Source organism: Corvus hawaiiensis, chromosome 1, assembly GCF_020740725.1.
Source record: "Corvus hawaiiensis isolate bCorHaw1 chromosome 1, bCorHaw1.pri.cur, whole genome shotgun sequence".
Lineage (NCBI taxonomy): Eukaryota > Metazoa > Chordata > Aves > Passeriformes > Corvidae > Corvus > Corvus hawaiiensis.
The window spans coordinates 97,164,770-97,189,406 of record NC_063213.1 but is presented as its reverse complement, the minus strand read 5'-3'; the positions used below and the strand labels follow the sequence as shown (position 1 = coordinate 97,189,406).

Genomic DNA, 24,637 nt, shown 5'->3' with positions numbered 1-24,637 from the left:
CGATCCCCCATCCCTCCTTTCCCAGCTCCTCCCTCACTCCCGTTCCTCTCCCACCCCAGGAAGAACTCGGACGAGGCCGACCTGGTTGCCCGCCAAGGAAGCCAACATCAAGTGCCCGCAGGTGGTGATCTCGTTCTACGAGGAGCGGTTTGACATGGCACTCCTACCCCTCAGAGGACGATGACAAGAAAGAGGGACAAGAACTAATTCCTGCTGGCTCCTCTCCGGGAAGCCTTCGGGGTGGTTTTTGTTTTGTTTTGTTTTGTTGCTTTTTTTCCTGGTTTTTTTTTGGTTTTTTTTGGGAAGCCGATCCGAACTTTGGCGGGGTTTGAGCAAAGGAAGGGTTTGGAGGCGGCTCCGCTCGGCCTGGGGGGAGCACCCAGAGGTGGCCTCGGAAGATCCCCCCCTGAGCTCGGTGTGGGTGCCCTGCGGCCGCTCCTCTGCTCCCTCGGCCAGATTCCAGCAGATTCCCATGGAATCCCAGATTCCAGCCCGTTTGGGGTGGGGAGGGAGACTCGGGGGGATACAGCAAGTTTGGGATGGGGAGGGTGGGGGGTTTTGGGGTGCTGGGGAGGAGGCTCAAAGCAACGGGAGCAGAAGTAAAACCCCTTCCATGAAGGACTCGCTGGGGATGGCCGGGATCGGGATCGGGATCGGGATCGGGAATGCAGATGGATCCTGCTTCCCCTTCAGCCCCAGCCCAGCAGCCGCCAGCCCCGGTGCCCAGGAGCGTTTCACCCCGCGGTTTTTAAGGCGTAGCCTGCCTGGAGGTCTTGGATTTTCATTTTTATTTTCCTTTTTTTTTTTTGGCTTTTTGGGGGTTTTTTGGGGGTCTTTTTCGTTTTTATTTTCCTGCCTTTTTTGGGGTTTTTTTTTTCTGTCTTCTTTTGGGGGTTTTTTTCTTTCTTTTTTGGGGTTTTTTTCTTTCTTTTTTTGGGTTTTTTTCTTACTTTTTTGGGGGTTTTTTCTTTGTTTTTTGGGGGTTTTTTTCTTTCTTTTTTGGGGTTTTTTTTCTTTCTTTTTTGCTTTTTTTCCTTTCTTTTTTGCTTTTTTTTCCTTTCTTTTTTGTGTTTTTTTTTTCTGCCTTTTTAGGGGTTTTTTTTCCTTTCTTTTTTTAGGCTTTTTTTCCTTTTTTTTCATTTTTTTTTCCTTTTTTTGAGTTTTTTTCTTTCTTTTTGGGGTTTTTTTCCTTTCTTTTTTGGTTTTTTTTCCTTTCTTTTTTGGTTTTTTTCCTTTTCTTTTTTGGGTTTTTTTTCTTTCTTTTTATTTTCCTTTCTTTTTTGGTTTTTTTCCTTTCTTTTTTGGTTTTTTTCCTTTCTTTTTTTGGTTTTTTTCCTTTCTTTTTTGGCTTTTTCCTTTCTTTTTCTGGTTTTTTTCCTTTCTTTTTTGGTTTTTTTTTCTTTCCTTTTTGGGGCTTTTTTTTTAATCCTTTCCTTTTACTATTTCCTGGTGGTACCATTTGGGATGGGAGGGAGGGATTTGAGGCAATTTCATCTCTTTTAATTAAGGAGGGAAATGAGGTCGAGCCATGACATTCCCAGATCATTTCCAGATTTTTTGGGGGGGGGTGGGAATTTTTTTTTTTTTGGTTTTTTTTTAAAACAAAACCTGAATTCAGCAAAGAAATTCCAATGGATTTTAAAAAATATTAAAAAATGAAGGGAGAGAGGTGGGGGAGAGGAGAAGATCCCAGGATTGACCTGGGGGCACAGAGACCCCCAGAACTGATCCTCGAAAAACCCCGCGAGCGATTTTTTAGGGGAAGGGAGGGGGAGGGAAGGGAAATTTTGGGGTGGGAGGGGTGGGAAAAATGGGGGAAACTTTGTGAAAAATGCAAATTGTGATTCTGTATCGTCCTGCAGCAGAACTGCCACTTCTGGACACGTGCATTGTACGGGGTGGGATGGATTTTAACCCTTTTCGAGCCTTTTTTATCCTGGGGGGTTTGGGGTTTTTTTTTTTTGGGGGGGGGAGGTTTGTTTTATTTTTTTTGGATGTTCTAAGGTGCTATTTCTCCAAATTTTTGGGGAGGGAGGGGGGAGAAAAATCCCAAAAAAAAAAAAAAAAAAAAAGAGATTTCTGCATTTCTGACCAGTTTTTCTGCCCTGGATTTGCCTGCCCAGCCAGCGGGGAGGGAATGTGGGAGGGACAGGAAGCCAAGAGCAGCACAAGGAAAAAATCCAATCCATCCCAATTCCTCCCCAAAACGAGGTTGGGAAGAGGCCAAGGTTGAAATCCTGAACCTCCAGAGAGGGGAGGGGGGAGGAGGAATTTTATTGGGTTTGGGGATGGTTTTTTTTTAATTCATTCATTTTTGCAATCAGATTTATTCCCCAAATCCTGAATTCTTTCGATGGTCCAGGGGTGGGATCTCGACTGGCATTGTACAAACCTTTTTTATGAGCATGTGTTTAGGTTTCCTGTGAAAAAAAAAACAACCCGTGTGGAAATGTAAAGTTGGTGTTTGGATTTTCCCTTCGTCCCGAGCTCTGTCTGCTTTTTATTTTGGGTTCGTTTTCGGGGTTTTTTTTTGTTGTTTTTTGGTGTCGTCGTTTCGTTTTTGGTTCGTTGTTTTTTGGCTTTTTTTTTTTTTTTTTGGTCTCAATAAAACTTTAGATTTTCTAATCCTGATTTTTTTAAACCAGTTTTGGACCTTTTTTACAGATTTTTTTTTTTCCTTTGGAGGGTGGTGGGGAGGGCTTGTTTTGGTTTTCTTTTTTAATCTTTCCCTTTACCTTGCTCCCTTTCCTCCAGCTCTTTGTGTGATGAGTGACCAGGTAGAGCAGGACACGGAGGGAAGGTGAGCGCTGAGCCAGGTTAGAGCTTTGCAGCAGGTTCTGGAGCAGGTTCTGGAGCAGGTTTCTGGTTTTGATTTTTGGCCTCCAGCTGCAGAAGAGAGGCTCAGCCAGAGCCCTGAGCCGTGCCTTTGGGGACCGTGGGATGAGTTCCCAGCTCCTCGGGTGGGTAAGTGACCTTTCATTCCCTTCTCGGCCCTGCGCTGGGGGGGTTGGGTGGCGTTCGAAGGCTCTGGCAGAGGTTTGGGGGCCCCAGGTGGCCCCAGGTGGCTCCTGGTGGGCTTGGAGTGGAGGAAGCTCCTGGGCTGGAGGAGCGGGGGCAGCTCCGGGCCTGGGGGGGGAGAGGCAGGAGGGGTCTGGAGGAGGAGGAGGGGGGGGATGAGGAGGAGGAGGATGAGGGCTCCTGGAGGAGCAGGAGGAGGAGGAGGATGAGGGCTCCTGGAGGAGGAGGAGGAGGAGGAGGAGGATGAGGGCTCCTGGAGGAGGAAGAGGACGAGGATGAGGGCTCCTGGAGGAGGAGGAGGAGGAGGTGGATGAGGGCTCCTGGAGGAGGAGGAGGAGGAGGAGGAGGAGGATGAGGGCTCCTGGAGGAGGAGGAGGAGGAGGAGGATGAGGGCTCCTGGAGGAGCAGGAGGAGGAGGAGGATGAGGGCTCCTGGAGGAGCAGGAGGAGGAGGAGGAGGAGGAGGAGGGCTCCTGGAGGAGGAAGAGGACGAGGATGAGGGCTCCTGGAGGAAGAAGAGGAAGATGAGGGCTCCTGGAGGAGGAGGAGGAGGAGGAGGAGGAGGAGGAGGGCTCCTGGAGGAGGAAGAGGACGAGGATGAGGGCTCCTGGAGGAAGAAGAGGAAGATGAGGGCTCCTGGAGGAGGAGGAGGAGGAGGTGGATGAGGGCTCCTGGAGGAGGAGGAGGAGGAGGAGGAGGATGAGGGCTCCTGGAGGAGGAGGAGGAGGAGGAGGAGGAGGGTTCCTGGAGGAGGAGGAGGAGGAGGAGGAGGGCTCCTGGAGGAGGAGGAGGAGGAGGATGAGGGCTCCTGGAGGAGCAGGAGGAGGAGGAGGATGAGGGCTCCTGGAGGAGGAGGAGGAGGAGGAGGATGAGGGCTCCTGGAGGAGGAGGAAGAGGATGATGAGGGCTCCTGGAGGAGGAGGAGGAGGAGGATGATGAGGGCTCCTGGAGGAGGAGGAAGAGGAGGAGGATGAGGGCTCCTGGAGGAGGAGGAGGAGGAGGATGATGAGGGCTCCTGGAGGAGGAGGAAGAGGAGGATGATGAGGGCTCCTGGAGGAGGAGGATGAGGGCTCCTGGAGGAGGAGGAAGAGGAGGATGAGGGCTCCTGGAGGAGGAGGAGGAGGAGGAGGATGAGGACTCCTGGAGGAGGAGGATGAGGGCTCCTGGAGGAGGAGGAGGAGGAGGAGGAGGAGGAGGAGGAGGAGGGTTCCTGGAGGAGGAAGATGAGGAAGAGGAGGGCTCCTGGAGGAGGAAGATGAGGAAGAGGAGGGCTCCTGGAGGAGGAAGATGAGGGCTCCTGGAGGGGAATGGTGGTTCTGGATGAGGATGATGGTGGCTCCCTGGAGGAAGAGGGTGGTTCCTGAGGAGGATGATGATGATCCCTGGAGAATGATGATGATTCTTGGAGGAGGATCAGGATGAGGGCTCCTGGAGGAAGAGGATGGTTCTGGAGGAGGATGGTGTTTCCTGGGAAGAATGATGGCTCCTGGAGGAGGAGGATGGTTCATGGGGAAGATGATGATGATTCCTGGAGGAGGAGGATGGTGGCTCCTGGAGGAGGATGATGGCTCCTGGGAAGGATGGTGGTGGCTCCAGAAGAAGTAGAATGATGATTCCTGGAGGAGGAGGAAGATGGCTGGGGGAGCAGGATGGAGGCTCCTGGAGGACAGCGGTGATCCCTGGAGGCTCCTGGAGGACAGCGGTGATCCCTGGAGCAGGGTGGAGGCTCCTGGAGGACAGTGGTGATCCCTGGAAGCTCCTGGAGGACAGCGGTGATCCCTGGAGGCTCCTGGAGGACCATGGTGATCCCTGGAGCAGGATGGAGGCTCCTGGAGGACAGTAGCGATCCCTGGAGGCTCCTGGAGGACAGCGGTGATCCCTGGAGCAGGGTGGAGGCTCCTGGAGGACAGTGGTGATCCCTGGAGGCTCCTGGAGGACAGCGGTGATCCCTGGAGCAGGGTGGAGGCTCCTGGAGGACAGTAGCGATCCCTGGAGGCTCCTGGAGGACAGCGGTGATCCCTGGAAGCTCCTGGAGGACCATGGTGATCCCTGGAGCAGGGTGGAGGCTCCTGGAGGACAGTGGTGATCCCTGGAAGCTCCTGGAGGACCATGGTGATCCCTGGAGCAGGATGGAGGTTCCTGGAGGACAGCGGTGATCCCTGGAGGCTCCTGGAGGACCATGGTGATCCCTGGAGCAGGGTGGAGGCTCCTGGAGGACAGTGGTGATCCCTGGAGCAGGATGGAGGCTCCTGGCTCCGAGCTTTCCTGCTCCAGGATGGATCAGGGAGGTTTTGGGGCCCCACCACCCCTTGGTGCCACTTGGAGAGCGTCAGAGGCTGCAGGTGCTGGGGGAGCTCCGGGAGCTGCTGGGATCCGGATCGGGATCGGGATCGGGGCTGAGGCTCCGCAGAGCTGCACGCGCTGGATTTGGGCATCTGCCATGGCACTGGCACCTGCAGGGAAACTGAGGCACGGGAAAACCTTCCTGACTGTGGGGTTTTCCTGGGATTCCTGAAGGGAAAGGGGCAGGGAAGGGCACTGTCCCCCCCGAATCCATCCTGGCTGGGAATGAAAGGGGCAACGATCAGCGGATTCCCGGCTGGCAGGGGCCCGAGCCGGGGGGGACGGAGCTTCCTCAGATCACCCGGAGCTTCCCCATGGATTCGGGCACAGGAGCAGAGAGCCCGGGAAGGGCAGAGGATCCAGTCCCGGGGAGAGCAGTGGATCCGATCCTGGAGAGAGCAGTGGATCCGATCCTGGGGAGAGCAGTGGATCCAATCCCAGGGAGAGCAGAGAGAGATCCCAGGGAGAGCAGAGGATCCAACCCCGGGAAGAGCAGTGGATCCGATCCTGGGGAGAGCAGTGGATCCCTTCCCCAGGGACAGCAGTGGATCCCTTCCCAGGGAGAGCAGTGGATCCAGTCCCAGGGAGAGCAGTGGATCCGATCCCAGGGAGAGCAGTGGATCTGACCCCGGGGAGAGCAGAGGATCCGATCCCAGGGAGAGCAGTGGATCCCTTCCCCGGGGACAGCAGTGGATCCAGTCCCAGAGAGAGCAGTGGATCCGATCCCGGGAAGAGCAGTGGATCCGACCCCGGGGAGAGCAGAGGATCCGATCCCAGGGAGAGCAGTGGATCCGACCCCGGGGAGAGCAGAGGATCCGATCCCAGGGAGAGCAGTGGATCCAGTCCCAGGGAGAGCAGAGGATCCAACCCTGGGAAGAGCAGTGGATCCGATCCCAGGGAGAGCAGTGGATCCGATCCCAGGGAGAGCAGTGGATCCAGTCCCAGGGAGAGCAGTGGATCCGATCCCGGGAAGAGCAGTGGATCCCTTCCCCAGGGAGAGCAGTGGATCCCTTCCCCAGGGAGAGCAGTGGATCCAGTCCCAGGGAGAGCAGAGGATCCAACCCTGGGAAGAGCAGTGGATCCGATCCCGGGAAGAGCAGTGGATCCCTTCCCCAGGGAGAGCAGTGGATCCCTTCCCCAGGGACAGCAGTGGATCCGATCCCAGGGAGAGCAGTGGATCCGATCCTGGGGAGAGCAGTGGATCCAACCCCGGGAAGAGCAGTGGATCCGATCCTGGGGAGAGCAGTGGATCCCTTCCCCAGGGACAGCAGTGGATCCAGTCCCAGAGAGAGCAGTGGATCCGATCCTGGGAAGAGCAGTGGATCCAGTCCCAGGGAGAGCAGTGGATCCGACCTGGGGGAGAGCAGTGGATCCAATCCCAGGGAGAGCAATGGCTCCGATGCCAGGGAGAGCAGTGGATCCAACCCCGGGAAGAACAGTGGATCCGATCCCAGGGAGAGCAGTGGATCCCTTCCCCAGGGACAGCAGTGGATCCAATCCCGGGAAGAGCAGTGGATCCGACCTGGGGGAGAGCAGTGGATCTGACCCCGGGGAGAGCAGTGGATCCAATCCTGGGAAGATCAGAGAGAGATCCCGGGGAGAGCAGTGGATCCGATCCCGGGGGAGAGCAGTGGATCCCTTCCCTGGGGGAGCTCCCGGCACCATTCCAGGGAATCCCTGTGGGATTTTGTGCCAGCTGGGATCGCTGATATCCTGAAGGAACACCTGGAATAACCACCCAGGAGAGAGCGGGAAGCACCTTGGATTCGAGATGGATCTGAGGTGGATTTGAGATGGATCTGAGGTGGATCTGAGGTGGATCTGAGGTGGAAGGTGGATTTGAGGCTCCGCGTCCCCCTCTGCTGAGCTCCTGTCCCGGATCCAACACCGGGAGCGGGACTCGGACCCTTCCCATCCCTCAGGGAGAGGCTCAATCCCAAGGAAAAGGGATTTTGACCCCCGGGAACGCCGGTGGGAGATGGCTGAGCGCTGGAAGTGGGATTTTGGTCGGATTTCCTGCTTGGCTTTGGCCAAGGGAGCGTGAAAGGAGAAAATCCGTGGGAATAACAGGGATTGGATCCACCAGAATCCCATCCCTGCCTCTCCTGCTGCAGCTGCAATTCCCAGGAGGAGTTTTCCATCTCTGCCTTGTTCATCCAGGCCCGGGGGGGACCCGCAGCAGCCCCAGAGGGGCTCGGTGGTGCCTCTCCAAGGGTGATCCGGGCGGGATTGAGGCGCTGGAAACGCTCCCGGCTGAAGGGTTTGGTGACGGATTTATCCCTCAGGGCCAGGGCAGGATTTGGGATATTCCATCCCTGCCTCCCAGGCCATTCCCAGCAGGAAAACCAGAGCCTGCGAGTCAGAATTCCAAGGAGAGGGGACACAGCTGGGAATTCACCCAGGAACTCAACCAGGAACTTCTCAAATCCTTGGATTTGAGAAGGAAAAAAGGGAAAAAAAAACCCCCCAAAGCTGCTTGTTCCCCACCGAGGAGGAGTTTTCCTTTTTCCTTTTCTCCTTTTCCTTTTTTCCTTTTTCCTTTTTCTTTCCCTTTTCCTTTTTCTTTCCCTTTTTCTTTCCCTTTTTCTTTTTTCCTTTTCCTTTTTTCCTTTTCCTTTTTCCTTTTCCTTTTTTCCTTTTCCTTTTCCTTTTCCATGCCCTGCAGGGTTGGAACAACTCCCTCCCATCCCCGCTGGATCTGGAGCTGCTCCTGCTGCTCGGATTCCCAAAATTCCACCCTAAAAGCCCCTCCAATCCCAAAGAAAACCCCACGAGGCAGCGCTGGGACAGTGAATAAGCCGTTTTTATTTTTGTCCTGTGCTCACAACAATCTCTCTTCTCTCCCTGACAGGTCACAGATCATTCAAAGCAACAAAGTTTTCTAAGAGGAAAAAAAGAAATAATTTAAAACACACGCACAGGGCTCTCCTCCCTCCCGAGCTCCTCCCCACATCCCCACTTGTGCTTCGTCTCTCCCACCTCCGCCACGCTCCAACCATTCCCAAAAAACCTGGAAAACGCTCCCAAACCCCACACACATCATCCCAGCGGGCTTTCCCTGCTGCCTTTCCAGCTGTGGGATGACCACCCTGGAATTCCTCCGTGGATCCCGTGCACAGGACTGGCTCGGAAAAAGCCGGATTGGATTGGATTTTTTTTTTTTTCCTTTTTTTTGTTTTTTTTTTTAATTATTTTTTGAATTTCTATTTTTTTTTAATTTTTTTTTTCTTTTTTTTTTTTTAATTATTATTCTTTTTTTTCTTTTTTTTTTTTTTTTCCTTTTTTTTTTTCTGGTTGCTGGTAAAGTCAGAACACTCCCAGCTGTGCTATATGGAAATACAGCTCTAGGATGGTCTCCGAGCTGGAGACCAGACAGTGATCAAGGCACTACCCCCACCCCCCTCCTGAAAACAAAGGAAGTCAGACCAACACCTATAGGGACAGAAGAGAATCCTATAATGTGATCACACGGTTACACGGAATTTTATGGCAAAAAGAGAACATTGAGCAGCTTTGAACGTTCGGGCTTCTCCTTTTTTTTTTTGTGTTTTTTTTCTTTTTTTTGTGGTTTTTTTTTTTTTTTGTATTTTTTTAAAGAGGTTTTTTGGGGGTTTGTTTTTTGTTTTTTTTTTTTTTGAAGCTTTTTCGTTTGGTTGCTTTTGTTTTACTCAACACAAGCACTTCTAGACCCTAAAAGAGATCGGGGAGAGGAGGAAAAAAAATCAGGGCAGGAACCCCCTCCCCTCCCTCTCCCTCCCCCCCCCCCCCCCCCCCAAAAAACCCAAGCGCGGTTACGGGACGCGGCACCTCCGGCATCATCGGGGTCCCAGCGCCCCCCTTGTGCTCTTGGCCGACCCAGGAGGGGCCTGGAGCCCCCCAAAATCCTCCCTGGGAGAAGCCGGGGGTGGCTCCGAGGGCGCCGGGGACGCGGCTCCTGCTGCTGCTCCTGCTGCTCCTTCCCCCCCTCCAGCCCCGCTCCTCCCTCCCTTCCCCATCCCGAAGCTCCTCGTGGCTCCCCCACCCTCGCTGGCCTTTTTTTGGCTCCCGGGATGGTTTTGTGGCCCCAGAAGCAGCTGAGAGCTGCCTCGGGCTGGGAAGGGTTAATGGAAGTCACGCCACTGCTGTGTCTCCACGTGTGCACTGGGCTGATGGGATCGAGGAAGGGATGGTGGATAAATCTGGAATCGGATCTCACACACACACACACACACACACACACCGATGGCAAAAAACGGGGGGAAAAGGAAAAGGAGGGGAAAAAAATAAAAAAAAAAAAAAAGAAACAAAGCCCAAAAAATAAGAATGAAAAAAAGAAAAAAAGGAAAAGGGGGAAAAATAAAAATAAAAACAACCAACTACCTGAAATCACAGAACTTTGGAAGTTCAGAAAAACGTCTCTCCTATAACTTGTTTTGAAGTCCGTTCACTTAAATCTTTTTTTTTTTCCTTGTTTTCTATTTTTGTTTTTTTTCCTCTTATTTAAAGCCAGTTCCTAACAGTAGTTTGTTTTTTTTTTTTTTGTGGGGTTTTTTTTTTTTGTATTTTTTTGTTTTGTTTTCCACCTCTTGCCAACCTCCCCAGCAGCAGCAGCAGCGATGCCAAGCTCGTCCCTGCTCTCCCAGGATCCCCGGGGATGTGGGTGGTGGCAGCCGGGCCGGGGCTCCATCCATCCTCTCCCCCCGGAGCCCTCAGCGGCTCCCGCAGCGGCTCCCGCAGCGTCCCCCGCGCTCGCCGCTCCCGCGTGTGGTTCGAGAAGATAGAATCGGATAAGAAGGCATCAAAGTTCCCTCCGCAAGCACTTCCAGGCTCAGCCTTTCTCCCAGTTCCTTTGGCAGTGCTGCCGCTGCCTTCACTTCCTCCTGTCCTTCTGCTTGCGCTCCTGGCGCCGCGCTTGGGGCTCGGCGGCCGCGGGCGCGCGGGGGATCAGCAGCACGCTGCCGTCGCTGCCGTACTGCAGCGCGTACTGGCTGGGCGAGTAGGGCCGCCCCTGCTCGTCCCGCAGCCGCCCGAACACCTCCTGGTACAGGCTCTGCACCTTCTGCTTCATCTGCCGGATGGATTTGAGGAATTCCACCTTCTCCCTGAGCAGTTTGGACTTGTCGCGCTGCAGGTCCTCCACGTCGCGTTCCAGGTTGAGGATGGTGTCCAGTTTCCTCTTGCGGCAGTTCTGGGCGGCCATCTTGTTCTTGCCGCGCCGGCGGATGTCGCGGATGAGGCTGAGCTGGGCCTCGCTCAGTTGGTACTTGGACAGGAGTTCGTTGAACTCCTCCACGGGCAGGTTGATGATTTTGTCGTTGGTGAAAGGGATCTTCATGGCCCTGGCGCGGTGCTCGTCGCGGCTCAGCTGCTTGTCCAGGAATTCGGATGGTTTCTCCTTGCCGCTCTTCTTGCCGGCGCTGGGCGCTTTGGGCTCCTCGGGGTCCAGGGCGCCCGGGGCCATGTTGTAGGTGTGGTTGTGGCCAACGTGCTCCAGGTAAGGCAGGTAGTGGAGCTGCGCCGGGTCCTGGTAGCTCATGCGGCAGAACTTGCTGTACTCTGGCTGGTATCCAACCGCGCCTTCCGCTTCCTCAAAGTCCACGTTCTCCGAGTCCGAGCTGTAGCCCACGGCGCCTTCCTCGGAAAACGAGGAGGAGGAAGAGGACGAAGAGGAAGAGGACGAGGAGGACGAGGCTTCTGAGCTGCTCAGCGACGCGGGACTGTGGCCAGAATCCAGGGAAAGACCTGAGTCGGAGTCAAACTCCTCTTCCAGCTGTGAGGCCTGCACGGGGTTGAAGCCCTCCTCGATGGCCAAGTCCATCAGGCTGATCTCATCCAGCATGGCCTCGTCCAGGAGCCCTCCCAGGGGGTCGGGCAGCTCGGGCCCGGCCGTCTCGTTGCCCGTGCTGTTCATCTGGGGCGGGAAGAAGATCCCGCTCAGGTTGGTGGAGCCGAAGGTGCTGTTGAGGCCGGTGGAGTTGTCCGGCGCCAGCTGCAGCAGGGCCGAGCCGCCCGCCATGGAGGGGCTCTCGATGTCGGAGCTGAAGAGGGAGAAGTCCTGGGAGCAGCTGCCCAGCGAGGCCTGATGCAGGCTCACGTTCTGGTTGATGGGGGTGCCGGGGGCCAGGCTGTAGTTGGACGTCAGGAGGTCCCCGCTGGTGCCACCGTAGAGGCTCTCGGCGCTCGTGCTGTTCACCTCCATGGCCTGCAAGAGACGCGGGAGCAGCTCGGTGGAGGAGCTCCGGCGCTGCCAAGGACGCTTCCAGATCCCACGGCAGGAGCTCTCCCCGTGCAGCTGCGGCGTCACCGCGGTGTCACCGCAGCGCCAGGGCCGGCCCCAAGCCGTGACCGTCCAGGAACCGCCCGAATTCACGGAGCGGCGCGGCCACACCTGGAGGGACAAAGCCCCTCCTGGAGCTCACCTGCATCTCCATGATGGACATGAGGTCCTGCCACTGCTGCTCCAGGTCGAAGGGCGACTCTGTCTCGGCCAGGAGAGGGGACAGCAGGCTGGGGGGGCTGCCCGGGGCCCGGCTCTGCCCGGGCACGGCTTCGCTCAGGGCGGAGACATCCGCAGCTGGGAACTGAGCACGTGAGGGAGTCAGGGCTGGGCGCCTGGGGAGGCTCAGGGATGGTCAGGGGTGCCCAGGGATGCCCAGGGATAATCAGGGATGCTCAGGGATGCAGCCACCTCCAGCCCAGCGCCCTTCCTGCCCGCTTTGCCACGAACTAATGAGGAGCAAATCCAGGAGGCTTTAATTAATCGCAGCCTCCCCCTCCCCTGGTGGTTTCGCAGGATGCCTGGAGCCTCCTGGAGCAGCCAAACCCAATTTGCTGCTGCGGGAGAAGCGCGGAAGGCACCGAAATCCCGGTGAGCGAGGCGGCCAAAACCTTGGGATCCACCCCAGGCGCTCACCTCGGAATTCTCCCCAAAAGGGAAGGTGGCCTCCAGCAGCCTAAGGCACTCCTCCAAGGACAGGGCTGTCTGATCCTCCGCACCGGGCACCTGGTGGGGAAGGAAACACAAGGAATGGGAGCGGCAGCAGCGGGATTTGGGATCTGGGAGGTGGTGCTGAGGAACGAGCTCCCTTCCAGCAGGGCTTTAGCACAGCGCATCCAAAAAAGAGCCAGAGGCCCCACCCAGTGCTCCTTCGCAGGCTCCATCCTCCCGCTCCGGGCAACGGGAAAGCGCCGCCGCCGCTCCCGGCCAGCTCCCGGCCAGCTCCCGTTCCCTCCTGCCACGCAAGGACTCGGCGCGGGCCAGGGTGACTCTGCGGCTGCCCAAAGCCCGAGGACGTGCGGGGACGCGGCCGGCCCTGCCCAAATCCTGCTGCCCAAATCCTGCTGCCCACCTGGGCAAACCCTGCTGCTGCTGCTGCTGCTGCTGGGAACAGCCCCCGCACCGGCACCGGCAGCGCCGGAGGGCCCCGGGCTCCCCGGGAGCGCAGCCCCCAGCCCGGCCGGCCCAGGGGTGTTACCTGCGCTGGGAAACTCTCCCCGGTCTCTCCATCAACTAGCGGGATTCTATCCAAGACCTCATTCCCTGCACTCCTCCAGCTGTCCCCGCGCTCCCTCCCATCGCTCAGCTCTTTGTCCACTTCGCTCTCTTTCTGACGGTGGCTGTAGTCAAAAATCTCTCGCCCAGCGCCGAGATCAATATCCTGTCTCCACAGGATGTCAATCAAATCGATGTCCTGCAAGACAGACCACATTTCCTTCAGCCCCTGACCTGGGGTGGGGGGGGGGGTCCCCACCCAGCGGCCCCTCCCGAGGGACCCCCCGCCCGGTGCCCGGCCCGCACCCACCCGCCGGGCCCCCCTCCGCCGCCGCCGCCGCCGCTGCTGCCGCCGGGGCTCCGGCGCCCCGCGGGCCGGCCGGGAGCGGCTCTGCGGGCTCCGCATGGCCGGCGCTGCCCTGCCCGCCGCCCATGGCCGCCCGTCCGCCGCCGGGGGAGGCGGCGGGGGCCGCCCGGGCCCGCGTCGCGGCGGTGGCTGCGCCGTGCCCGCCTTGCATCAGCCCGTGGTGCCATCCCGGCCATTTGCATAAGGGGTGGGGTGGCAGGAAAATCCCCGCATTCCCACCCACCTGATGCAACTTGAGCCGCCGCCGCCGGGCCCCCTGCCCGCTCCCCGCCGCCACCGGGCTGCCCGCAGCCCCCACCCCCCCCCGGGCACCCCCCCCCCCGCAGCCCCGCCGGTGCTCGGGGCGGCCCCGGTACCTTTCTCATGTCCCCAGCTGCCGCCCGGGCCGCGGCGCACGCCGATCATGGTCCCCGGGGGAGGAAGAAGAGGAGGAGGAGGAGGAGGAGGCGGCGGCGGGGCGGGCTGGCCGGGGCGCGGCGCCGCGCACGCATCGCCGGCCGGGGCGGCGGCGGCGGCGGGGGGAGCCGCGCTCCGCTCCGCCCCACCGGCCACAGGTGCCCGCGCGGCCCCGCTGCGGCGGCAGCAGCCGCCCCCCGCCCCCGGTGCGGCGGATGCTGCTGTGGCTGCGGCGGCGGCCCCCGGGCGGCGGGGTCGGGAGGGGCTCGGCGGGGCTCGGGAGGGGCTCGGCGGGGCCGCCCCCCCCCCCACCCCCAACCCTCCCCCCGCCGTTCCCGGCTGCGGCGGCCGCCAAGCCCCGCCCCCTCGGCCAGGCCCCGCCCCCTCCCCGCCGGGATGCGGCGCTCCCGGGCCCCGCCCCGTCCGCCGACGGCCCCGCCCCGCCCCGGGCGGTGGCCGCGGCCAATCAGCGCCAACGGGGGCCGCCGCCCTGACCAATCAGCGCCGGCGGGGGCCGCCCGCTCAGCCAATCAGCGCCCGCGCGGCGCCCACCGGGCCGCGCCCCCGCCCTGGCGCAGCGGGGCCGCCCCCCCCACCCCCCCCCCCCCGCCCGCACCGGGAATGGGGAGGGGGGGAAGGGAACGCCGGGACCCCCAGGCGGGGAGCGGACACAGCCCGGGGTCACCTTGGCTCCGTCCCCCGGGACAGCCCGGCTCGGAGTGCGCGACCCCCGCTGAGCCCCCCCCCCCGTCCTCCTCCTCCTCCTCCCCCAGCTGAGCCTCGCCCCGGGCACGCCCCGGCCCCGGTAACCACAGCCCCCGGGAGCCGCGGCCAAGTGTAAGGAGATCCCCCGGAGGTGGGGGTGGGGGGGGTCACGGCGCTGAGCCCCCGCAGCTCATCACATGCTCCACGTATTTTTATCCTCGTGTTGTGGAAACGGCCCCGGGCACGGAGCCTCCGCCGCCCTCCCCACCCCCAATGCTGCAGAGGGAAGCGCTGGGATTTAATCCCAGCTTTGTCTTTAGCCCGACAACCGCCCCGGCTCAAAATGGGCATTTTTTTATCCGTGGGATAAAAATCAGTGGATTTCATAATTCGCCTGAACCCCCCCACTCCTCTCCCCTTCCCCCTCTCGCCGGGTGCTGCAACGCCCCAAAAAAAAAAAAACCAAAAAAAAACCCCCCGCACAGCATTCCCGGAGCGAGTTCCAGCTTCCCAAAATTACTTATATCGCCCGTATTCCCCCGGCAAGGTCGCGCCTGGCCCGCACAACCCACCGGGAGTCGCAAGGTGCCAGGAAAAGTCATGGAAAAATTTCCAGCCCGGCCCCGGAGCCATCTGCAGCTCCATCCCCGCCCGGCCCGGCCACGGCGGGATGGAGGGAGAGCCCTGCAGGTGCTCCCGAGGAGCCGCAGAGCTGCCGGGATATTCCCGCTGGGAAGATTTGCGGCTGCTCCGAGTTTCCCGTAGAGTCGGGGTGAAAAATCCCACCCCAGAAATTAAAAAAAAAAATTTAAGAAAAAACCCCAAAAAATGAAGAGTGGGAGCAGCGAGTTGGGGGAGGAGGAGGAGGGCGCCGGGATGGTGTGAGGGAGTGACGTGGGAGCCAGACGGGATTTCCTGGAGCCACAACGGCCTCCCCCCTCCTGTCCAGGCAGGGTTTGGGGGAAAAACACGGAAAACTGAGCCCTGGGGAGCAGCAGGGACGCGGGAAGCGCCGGGAGCGCGGAAGGTGCAGCCGCAGATCTCCCCCAGCCGGGGCTGGCTCCCGCCGCCAGCACATCCAGGCCCCGTGGAGGCCTCTGGAAAACGCAGCTCCCGGCCTCTCCCTTCCCAAATCCCCCCCCAAAACCCGATCCCTGCTTCCTTGTGCCGCACTGGGATCAGACTCGGCCGGGAATTGCCAGAGTGGGGAAGGGCGGCCGAGGCTCCGGGAGTGACCTTGCACAAGGCACTCCAGCCGAGCCTTCGCCATTCCCGAGGCCGGGAATCGCCTCCCTCCATCCCCAGGGAAGCAGCACAAGCTCGGCCTCGTGTCCCGTGTCCCTCTGGCACCTCCAAGGTCGCCGGCTGCCAACCCAGAGTGGGATTTTCCCCCCGGATCCCGCAACCCTCCGGAGCCGGGAGACCCCTGCGGGCAGGGAAAACCCACAGGGGAAAAACCCGCAGGGAAAAGCGGGACAGAATTCCCAGGGCAGCATCCCGCTGCTCCTGCATCACCTCCAGCCCCGGAACAACCTCCAGCTTTGTCTCTGCGGCGCTCCCAGCGCTTCCCACACCCATTCCCACACCCCGTTCCCGATCCCTGCCTGCTGCTGCACCACATGACAGCGGCTCCCGGCATCCGGCTGCTCCCCGGGCAGCTGGCACCGCTCAAATCCCGCTTTTCCAGGGCCAGGCGGGATTTGGGAGGTGCCAGAGCGATGCTGGAAGGACCCAAGGCTGAGAATCAGCACTGACACCCCCATTCCACAACCCTGGAAGGACCCAAAGGCTGGGAATCAGCACTGACACCCCCATTCCACAACCCTGGAAGGACCTAAGGCTGGGAATCAGCACTGACAGCCCCATTCCATAGCCCTGGAAGGACCTAAGGCTGGGAATCAGCACTGACACCCCCTCTACAACCCTGGAAGGACCCAAGGACATGGATCAGCACTGACAGCCCCTCTCCATGGCCCTGGAAGAACCTGAGGTTGGGAATCAGCACTGACAACCCCATTCCATGGCCTTGGATCACCACGGACAATTCCATTCCTCTACCCTGGAAGGACCCGAGGACATGGATCAGCACTGACAACCTCACTCCATAATCCTGGAAGGACCCAAGGCTGGGAATCACCACTGACACCTCCTCTACAACCCTGAAAGGACCCGAGGACATGGATCACCACTGACCACCCCCATTCCATGACCCTGGAAGGACCCAAGGCCATGGATCAGCCCTGGAAGGTCCTGAGGTTGGGCATCACCACTGACCACCCCCATTCCGTGACCCTGGAAGGACCCAAGGCTGGGAATCACCACTGACACCCCCTCTACAACCCTGAAAGGACCTGAGGACATGGATCACCACTGACCGCCCCCATTCCGTGACCCTGGAAGGACCCAAGGCCACGGAGCAGCCCCCCAAGACCCCCTGGGAGCCTCGGATGTGCCGTGCCAAAAGCAGCCCTGCCACAGCCACAGCAGCAGCTCCAGGGCCTGGAATTCCATCCCAGCCTTCCCAAAGGTTGTGGCTCGAGCAGGAAAACCAAATCCAGCTGCCAGTCCAGCTCTCCCAGGCCGGCTGGGGAGGAAAAGCGAGCGAGGAACGAGCTCCTGGCAGGGCTCCAGCCCAGTAACCCAACCACCAGCTCCACACCTGGGCCGGGGCTCTTTCCCAACGCTCCTGTTTATTTCCCAGCTGGATTGAGCTCGGTTTCCCAATCCCGAGTCACGCGGGGTCGGGGGAAGGGTGGGGAGCCCCCAACCCCCCCCCTCCCCCTCCTTTCACTGCTCCTTTCAAGGCAGACAAAAAGGGAAAATCAGCCCGGAATTACCCCCGGAGCGCTGAAACCCAGCCCGTGCTCCTCCAGGATTGCAACATTCCCGAGCAGGGACAGCTTTTCCCAACAGCCAAACACGCACAACATCCAAACTTCTGCTTGCCGGGAGCTCAAAACCTCCCTTAAAACAGCAAAAAACCACCCAAAACAACCCCTTTTTTTCCTACCTCCTTAGTCAGATCTCCATTCACAGGCGCTGCCACAGCTCCCAAATCTTCCAGCTCTTCCCCAAATCCCTGCTCAGCTCCGCTCTCCCTCACGCCGCCGCCGTCACCCGTGCTGCCATCCTGCAGCCCGCTCCCAGCGCCGGGCTGGCCTCCGGACACGGATCCTTCGGGATCTCTGTGCACCAACCAGGCACTGACCTCGGTGCTGGGCACCTGGAACCTGTCCAGAGCCCTCACCTGGCTGAGCAAGCGGCGGGCGGTGAAGTAATAGTCCAGCTCGACGCTTTTTGGGTGGATGCCATATCCGTCCAAGGTGTTCCGCAGGTTGTGGAACTGCGTCTGGGTGTAGGCAGAGCTCTGGCCCAGGATGATCTCCCGCAGAGGAGGGAGCTGGGAGTTCAGGTAGGTGTCCACGTCCACGCGGACGCCGATGAGGCTGAGCAGGATGGTGAACTGGATGAGGCCTTCGGTGAAGTATTTCTTCAGAGAGAGCATTTCTGGAGGGGAGGGAAAAAGAAGGGAGAAGCAGGGATGGATGGCAGCAAGGTGGTGGTGGTGGTGGGTGAAGGCTGCACACAACAGGTTGGGTGGGTTTGGCTTGGCTGCGCCCCGCTTTCCAACAGAATCGGGGCAGAGCTAAAAAAACGGGGTAGGAGTTTTTTAAAGAGTGCTCCGAAAGTTTTTAGTTCAACGGGGCTGGGTTTTCCTCGCAAAAAGCAGGGAATTGGTGCACGGAGAAGCGGAGGAAATCAAAGGTTTAAAGGGGATAAAAGCTTCGAGAACGCTCAAAAGGCTTTTAGTTCAACAGGGCTGGGTTTTCCTCGGGAAAAAATCAGGGAATTGGCGCGTGGAGAAATGGAGAAAATCAAAGGTTTAAACCTCGAGAAGCGCGGAACTCTCCCCAGCAGCTCCACCCTCGCCTTCCCTTTTGTTTTTATCCCACAGACCACGCGGAGACGCGGAATTCCATGCGACTTACTGTCCGAAAACTCCACATACAGCGACTTCCTCTCTCCCCCCACAGCTCCCCACGCTCCGGGACGGCGTCTGCTCCCTCCAACAGCTCCTCCTTCCCCTCTCCGGCTCCTCTTCCTTTCCCTCTTCTGCTCGCGACGCTTTTTGAAGGAGCCTTTTATGAGTCAAAGGTCCCGACCATGGGAAGGTCCAAAGACTCCTCCGCTCCCGGCTGCGATTTCATCAGCAGCTGAAATGTAACCAGAGAGCAAACACGGTAACGCCGAGGCACCACCCTGCACACGGCCCTGCTGCTGCCCAGCGCCTTCCCCACGCGCGGGGCCCCGGGAAAACCGAGGGAATTTCGCTGGAATTGCCCATTTTCCTGCCGCACGCCCGCCTCGGCCGAGTTACCTTCGGCGACAACATTGTCCACGCTTCCCCTGCCCGAGCTATTCTTAGGCTGCTGCGTCAACTTCCCGCTCTCTGAAGGAATCCGGCTCCCTTTCCCTCCTCAGCCGGGCCAGGGGTTTTCCATAAAACACCGGGAACGCTCCCGGGCCCGCCCCGCTCCGAGCTCCCCCAGCGCGCCGGGGCGGCTCCCGCTGTGCGGGGAGAAGCGCCCAGGCCCTGAGGGAAGGGCGGGGGGGGGGGGCGGTCCCGAGCCCCGAGGAGGTTTTAGGGGGGGATCCCCGATTTTTGGGGGTCCCCAATGGGGGCCACGTGCGCTCCCCGTTCCCCTTTTTCCCGGGGGCCCTTTAAGACCCCGCGCGCCCCACGTGACCCCACCCCCCCGTGGCCACGTGACCCCGCCCCACCCGCGCGCGCGCTCCCGCGGCCTCGCCGTTCCCCTCAGCGCCGCCCGCCCCGCGCCCTCCCGCGCACGCCGCCGCCGCCGCCGCCGCCACCCCCGCGCCTTCCGCCCGCCGTCCCGGACCCTCCGCCACCGTTCCGCCCCCGCCGGTACCCGCCGGGCTCCGCCGCCGCTCCGGCCCCGCCGCCGCCGCCGCCGGCGCCGCTCCCGCTCCCCGCCCCGGCCCAACCGCCCCCCCCCCCGCCCGCCTCGCGCGGCGCCGCCGCCAATCACCGCCCGCCGGAGGGAGGCGGGAGCAGGGAGAGGCCCAATGGGAGGCGGGCGGCCGAGCTTTGCTCCCACCCCCCCGGCGCTGCTTTGATTGGCAGGAGGATCGGCCAATGGGCATGCGGGGAGGTGCGGGCGGCCCTCGCGCTCGGCGCGGCTGAGCCAATGGGAAAGGAGGAGCGCCGCAGCGCGGCCCGCCCCGCTCTGCGGCAGGTTGACAGCGCGCCCGCCCAATGGCGCGCGAAGCCTCCACTGAGTGACAGCGGCACCCACCAATGAGGCGACGCGCAGGAACTCGCGCGGTTGAGTGGCAGCGGCGCGCACCAATCCCTGCAGGGCGGCGGCACCGCCCCTTTGCTCCGCAGCGGTTGCCCTGGCAACGGGCGCCCCGGGCCGTCAGCGGGGTGAGGCCGCCATGGCGGGGCCGCCACCGCCCCGCGGCTCCCCGGTGACCCCGGCGGGGCTCTGAGGAGCCGCACAGCGGCGGGGAGGTGGTTCCGAGGTGGCTCCTCAGCCTTGTTTCCCTCTGGAACATCCCGGGGCCCACCCCGGGTTGCCACAGGCCCTGGGGACGGTGATGCCGGTGAACGTCCCCCGTCCCCGCGGGGCCCCTGAGCCACCTGCAGACACCGGGGAGGGAGATTTGGGGGGTGCTGCCCACCCTGGGTAGGAGATTTGGGGCGCTGCCACCTCGATGGCCCCTGCGGGGACACAGGGACAGCGCCAGCCTCGCCCAGGGCCGATGTTCGGTGATTTTGGGATGGCCAAAAGGCGAGGGCCGGGTGCCCAAGAATCTCCTCCAGGCCGGGATCTCCTGCTGGATCTGTAGGAAAAGAGGTGGAAAAGCGCTGTTGGCATCAGGCCCTGTCCTTTCCTTCCCCTTCCTGGGTCATCATCAACCCCTAATCCACCCGAAAACCCCATAACCTACTTCAGTGCCGCGGAGCAGGGTTCAAACCCGGCACCTCTGAGGTCGTTCACCCCTTCCCACATCGATCCGTGATCCCTGTGGGATTCCTGCCCACCCAAATCCTGCCCAAATCGGTGCCAGCGGGTGGGAGGCGCAGGCAGCACCACCCAGATCCTGCTCTTCCCGCAGGTGGGAATCCCAGACACCTCTTCCCTGCCCCAGAAACCCGCCGGGACAAACAGGATGCCAGAGACAATGGTTCATCCAAGGGAAAAGAAAAACAAACAACATGGAAAAATCGCGGCAGGGCGAGGTTGGCCAGGTATTCCCAGGTTTTCCTAGGGTTTTCCAGGCTGTGTGTGCCCCCCCAAAAACGTGGAGAACCCCAATGTTGAGGGCAGGGATGAGTCCAGGGAGGCAGGGATACACCCAGGGACACGGGGGGCTGTTTGGGAGGCTGGAATTGCCCAGATCCCAGAGATTTTGGGTCATGCCTTGGCTCTGCCACGGCTGCTCCCTCTCCCTAATCTCCTCCTGGAAAAGAGCCCATGGAACACCCTCTGGAGCCGGGGTGTGCCCGGCCCATGCCGTGCCACAGCCGGGAATTTCCACGGGCACAGCCCTGCCAGGAGAGGAGCCCCCAAATTCCGGGCTGGCCCTTGGCCCACGGCACCTGGAGCGGTGTTTGGGGGTGTTTTCCACCCTAAACCCTCCTTGGGTTGGATTTTGGGGGTGTTTTCCACCCTAAACCCTCCTTGGGTTGCATTTTGGGGGTGTTTTCCACCCTAAACCCTCCCTGGGTTGGATTTTGGGGCTGTTTTCCACCCTAAACCCTCCTTGGGTTGCATTTTGGGGGTGTTTTCCACCCTAAACCCTCCCTGGGTTGGATTTTGGGGCTGTTTTCCACCCTAAACCCCCCCTGGATTGGATTTTGGGGGTGTTTTCCCACCCTAAACCCTCCCTGGGTTGGATTTTGGGGCTGTTTTCCACCCTCAAACCTCCCTCAGTTGGATTTTGGGGTATTTTCCACCCTAAAACCTCCTTGGGTTGGATTTTGGGGGTGTTTTCCACCCTAAACCTTCCCTGGGTTGGATTTTGGGGGTGTTGCCCACCCTGGTTGAAGATTTGTGGGTGTTTTCCACCCCAAAGCCCCCCAGACCTGGATTTTGGGGGTGTTTTCCACCCTAAAGCCCCCCCAAAGTTGGAGATTTGGGGCTGTTCCCCCCCACCCAGGTTTCCCAGTGGGGCCGAATCCCTTCAGGGCTTTATCCTGGCCCCGGTTCCCCGTTCCCTTTTCCATGGGGGTGTCCTGGCAGCCCCCCAAACCCCTCCCTCGACTCCCCGGGGCCGTGGGCAGCTTCCAGCTGGGAATCCGAGCCGGGCTGCCCCTTTCTCAGGTTATTTTTAGTGTCCCCCAGGACTATTTGTGGCCCTGGCCCCGTCCCCGTGGCCACCTCGTGCCGGTGATGGGGGAGGGCACGGAGCCCCTTCCCCACTTTTATCCTCCCCCAGGAAAACGCTCCAGCCCCGAAGATTAAAGCGAACGAGGCAAGATTTGGGTGCAGCGGGTGAAAATTCCAGGCTGGGAGAGGTCAGGGAATGGCAGCAGGGGCTGGGATTATTTGGGATGGATCCAGGAGCCCCTTCCCAGCTCTGGGATCTGCCCCCAGCCTTGATAATATCCAGGGCATAATTAGGCACTAATGAAGTTTATCCTTCCTGCTCCTTCCCAGCTGGATCCAACCCAAATCCAACTTTTTCCTGCCCAATCCAGGGTCGGGGTGGAGGATCCCCCGTTCCCGACAGACGCCCCCAAATTTGGGAAACCCAGCCTAAGGACACCCCCACATTGGGATCAACCCTGGGGAACCCCAGCCCTACAGACCCCCTCCCCCAAAACCCAGCCCGGGGACCCCCCCACCCCACTTTGGGATCACCCCCTTTTTGGGAACCCCCACCCACCTTGGGATCGCCCCTTTCCCGGGTAACCCCAACACTACAGAGCTCCCCCAGGCTGGCACAGCCTGTCCAGTGCCCTCCACCCCTCCCCGCGACCCCCAAAGTCCCCACGGGACCCCCAAAATCCCTCCCAGGACCCCCAAAATCCCTCCCCGTCCCCCCCAACGCCGTGGCCCCAGCGCGGCTCTTTCCCGACGCTCCTTGCGACACCGCGCCTTTATTTGCATAGCCCCGCCCCTCACCGCGCAGCCACTCCCTTATAAGGTAAATGACCACGCCCACTCCGGTTTAGCCCCGCCCCCTCCCGCCCCGCCCCGGCGCGTGCATTCGCGGTCCTGCAGCGCCACCTGCCGGCGGCTCGGGGGGCAGCGCGCGCGGCCCCGCCCGGAGCGCCCCAAACCGGGACCCCCCCAAACCGGGACCCCCCCTCTGGGACCCCCCAAACCGGGACCCCCCCAAACCGGGACCCCCCCTCTTGGACCCCCCAAACCGGGACCCCCCCCAAACCGGGACCCCCCCCAAACCGAGACCCCCCCAAACCGGGACCCCCCAAACCGGGACCCCCCCTCTGGGACCCCCCAAACCGAGACCCCCCCAAACCGGGACCCCCCCTCTGGGACCTCCCAAACCGGGACCCCCCCTCTGGGACCCCGTCCCGAGCCCCCACCCCAACCCCGGGTCCCCTTCCCGGACCGGAGCCCCCCCCCCCCCCCCAACCCAGGACCGCCCCCCGGCCCGGGACCCCCCAAAACTCTGCCTGTGACAGTCCTGTCCCCTTTTTGGGGTCCCCACAAGCCTCCCCTTGGGGACCCCCCAGTTCTAGCGACCCCCCCTCAACCACAGGGGCTCCCCTCCCTTGGGACCCCCCCAGTCCCAGTGACCCCCCCGCTATGGGACCCCCACGGGGTCAGCTGGGTCCCCCCCGGACACCCCAAATTGTGGTGAACCCCCCCCCATGCACCCCTTTCCCCACACCCCTCCTTAGTGCCCCCCAAACCCCCTCCCCCAGCCCCTCCTGGGCTCACCCTCACCCCAAAGGTGTCCCCAAAACGCGAGTGACACCCCAAACTCTGCCCCCCCCCCCCCCCATCTCTGGGGGGCTTTGGGGGGCGGCCCCCGGGCAGACATTGATGGATGGGACCCCCTCAGGGCCGGGCGGGGGGCGCAGCTGGCAGAGCTCCCGTGTCCCCCCAGGGAAACCCGCAGATGTCCCCGCAGCTGGGACCACCCCCCCTCCCCAAAAAACCTTCCTGTGCCCCCCCCAAAAACCTTCCTGTGCCCTCCCCCCCCCCTCCGCCCCGGGGGATCGCGTCCCCTGGGTGTCCCCTGGCCTGGATGTCACCCCCTCCCTGGGTGACAAAGGCTCGCTGGGGCACGGGGTGCCGGGGAGGGAGGGGAGGGGACACACCCTGGGGACATCAAGGTGTCCCCCCCCCCCCCCCCCCCAAAACCGGCGGCACCCCCAGATGGGGCAGGGCACGAAGCGCACCCCCAAACCCCGCCTGTGCCATCACTGGGGGGCTCTGTGGCCCCGCTGTCCCTCGGGGTGGCGACCTTGGGTCCCCCCTCCTTCCCTCCCTCCCTTCCCGGCCCGGGGCAGCGGAGAACAAAGGGGGGGAGGAGGAGGAGGAGGAGGAGGAGGAGGAGCGCGAAGGCCCCGCGGTGACAGCTGGTGCCCCCCCGAGTGACACGGGGACAAAGGCACCGCTGCGGGGACAAAGGGGCCGAGCGTCACCCGCGGGGTGGGGGGGACAGCAAGGATGGGGGACCCCGACCCCACAACACCTCCCAGCCCCCCCACCCCAACCCCACAGTGATGCCACAGCAGCCCCGAGATTCCCACCCCAAAAATGTGGCGGCCTGAGTGTGTGTGTGTGTGTGTGTCACCCTGTACCCCAAATCCTACCAGAACGGGGGTGCGGCACCTCCAAAGAGTGACCCCCCCAAATCCCACGTCACCCCAAAGCCTGGACGACCCCATTTCCACGTCACACCCAAAGCTGGTCACCCCCCAAAGCTTTGTCACCCCCAAAGCCACGTCCCCCTGTCCTCAGGTCACCCCTTCCTCCATCCCCACCCCGCCTGGGACCCCAAATCCGCGGGGAGGAGCATGGGGGAGTCTGGGGGTGCAGAGACCGGAGAGGGGAGGACACAGCCGGGCCGGGGGTGGCTCTTTTGGGGTGCCCGTGCTGGGGTCACCCAGTACCGGGGATGGGTGTTTTGGGGTGCCGGGGGTCACAGAACAAGGGATGAGCGTTTTGGGGTGCCCTTTTCGGGATGTCGGGGAGGGGTGTTTTGGGGTGCGGGGGGGGGAGGGGGTCACGGAACAGGGGATGAACATTTTGGGGTGCCGGGGATGGGTGTTTCGGGGTGCCCGTTTCGGGGCATTCACCGCTCCCGGCCTCTCCCGCCAGCCGGGTTCGT

General features: G+C 61.1%; 3 protein-coding genes and 1 long non-coding RNA gene across 6 annotated transcripts in view; 1 reads left to right on the top strand and 3 right to left on the bottom strand.

The window, feature by feature from the left end:
- The window catches only part of CBX1 (chromobox 1), a 16,064-nt gene extending 15,812 nt beyond the window's left edge, over nt 1-252 (top strand). The window contains exon 5 of the mRNA XM_048318903.1: nt 60-252. Within this exon, the coding sequence (XP_048174860.1) occupies nt 60-153 (94 nt within the window). The 3' untranslated portion in view covers nt 154-252. The remainder of the gene's footprint in view (nt 1-59) is intronic.
- Nucleotides 253-8,145: 7,893 nt separating this feature from the next.
- On the bottom strand, nt 8,146-9,866 carry LOC125333169. Its single transcript, XR_007206787.1, has 2 exons — nt 9,720-9,866; nt 8,146-8,241 (listed from the first exon to the last, which is right to left on the bottom strand). It is a non-coding gene; the product is annotated as an uncharacterized LOC125333169 (long non-coding RNA).
- Nucleotides 9,867-9,893: 27 nt separating this feature from the next.
- On the bottom strand, nt 9,894-19,271 carry NFE2L1 (NFE2 like bZIP transcription factor 1). Of its 3 annotated transcripts, none has more exons than XM_048318857.1 (7): nt 19,231-19,271; nt 18,289-18,513; nt 17,310-17,806; nt 12,815-13,030; nt 12,253-12,342; nt 11,759-11,920; nt 9,894-11,541 (listed from the first exon to the last, which is right to left on the bottom strand). In XM_048318857.1, exons 3-7 carry the CDS (start codon nt 17,802-17,804, stop codon nt 10,210-10,212), a joined length of 2,295 nt encoding a protein of 764 aa, XP_048174814.1. In that variant the 5' UTR covers nt 17,805-17,806; nt 18,289-18,513; nt 19,231-19,271; the 3' UTR covers nt 9,894-10,209. The 3 variants fall into 3 exon arrangements, with proteins under 3 accessions (XP_048174814.1, XP_048174804.1, XP_048174824.1); XM_048318847.1 differs by lacking the exon at nt 19,231-19,271 and adding an exon at nt 18,678-18,998; XM_048318867.1 differs by lacking the exons at nt 12,815-13,030; nt 19,231-19,271 and adding an exon at nt 18,678-18,998.
- Nucleotides 14,735-17,303, bottom strand: LOC125333164. The gene is made up of 2 exons (XM_048318880.1): nt 16,628-17,303; nt 14,735-16,445 (listed from the first exon to the last, which is right to left on the bottom strand). Exon 2 carries the CDS (start codon nt 15,875-15,877, stop codon nt 14,816-14,818), a length of 1,062 nt encoding a protein of 353 aa, XP_048174837.1. The 5' UTR covers nt 15,878-16,445; nt 16,628-17,303; the 3' UTR covers nt 14,735-14,815.
- Nucleotides 19,272-24,637: the final 5,366 nt, after the last annotated feature.

What these genes read in the sequence shown, in the direction of transcription:
- LOC125333164 (XM_048318880.1), bottom strand. Translation starts at nt 15,877, where the DNA reads ATGGGTGTGGGAAGCGCTGGGAGCGCCGCAGAGACAAAGCTGGAGGTT.
- NFE2L1 (XM_048318857.1), bottom strand. Translation starts at nt 17,804, where the DNA reads ATGCTCTCTCTGAAGAAATACTTCACCGAAGGCCTCATCCAGTTCACC. An exon ending in ATGGAGATCTGACTAAGGAG is followed by an intron (nt 13,031 to 17,309) that starts GTAGGAAAAAAA and finishes TCTGTCTTGCAG; the next exon opens with GACATCGATTTGATTGACAT. An exon ending in TGTCCATCATGGAGATGCAG is followed by an intron (nt 11,542 to 11,758) that starts GTGAGCTCCAGG and finishes CGTCTCTTGCAG; the next exon opens with GCCATGGAGGTGAACAGCAC.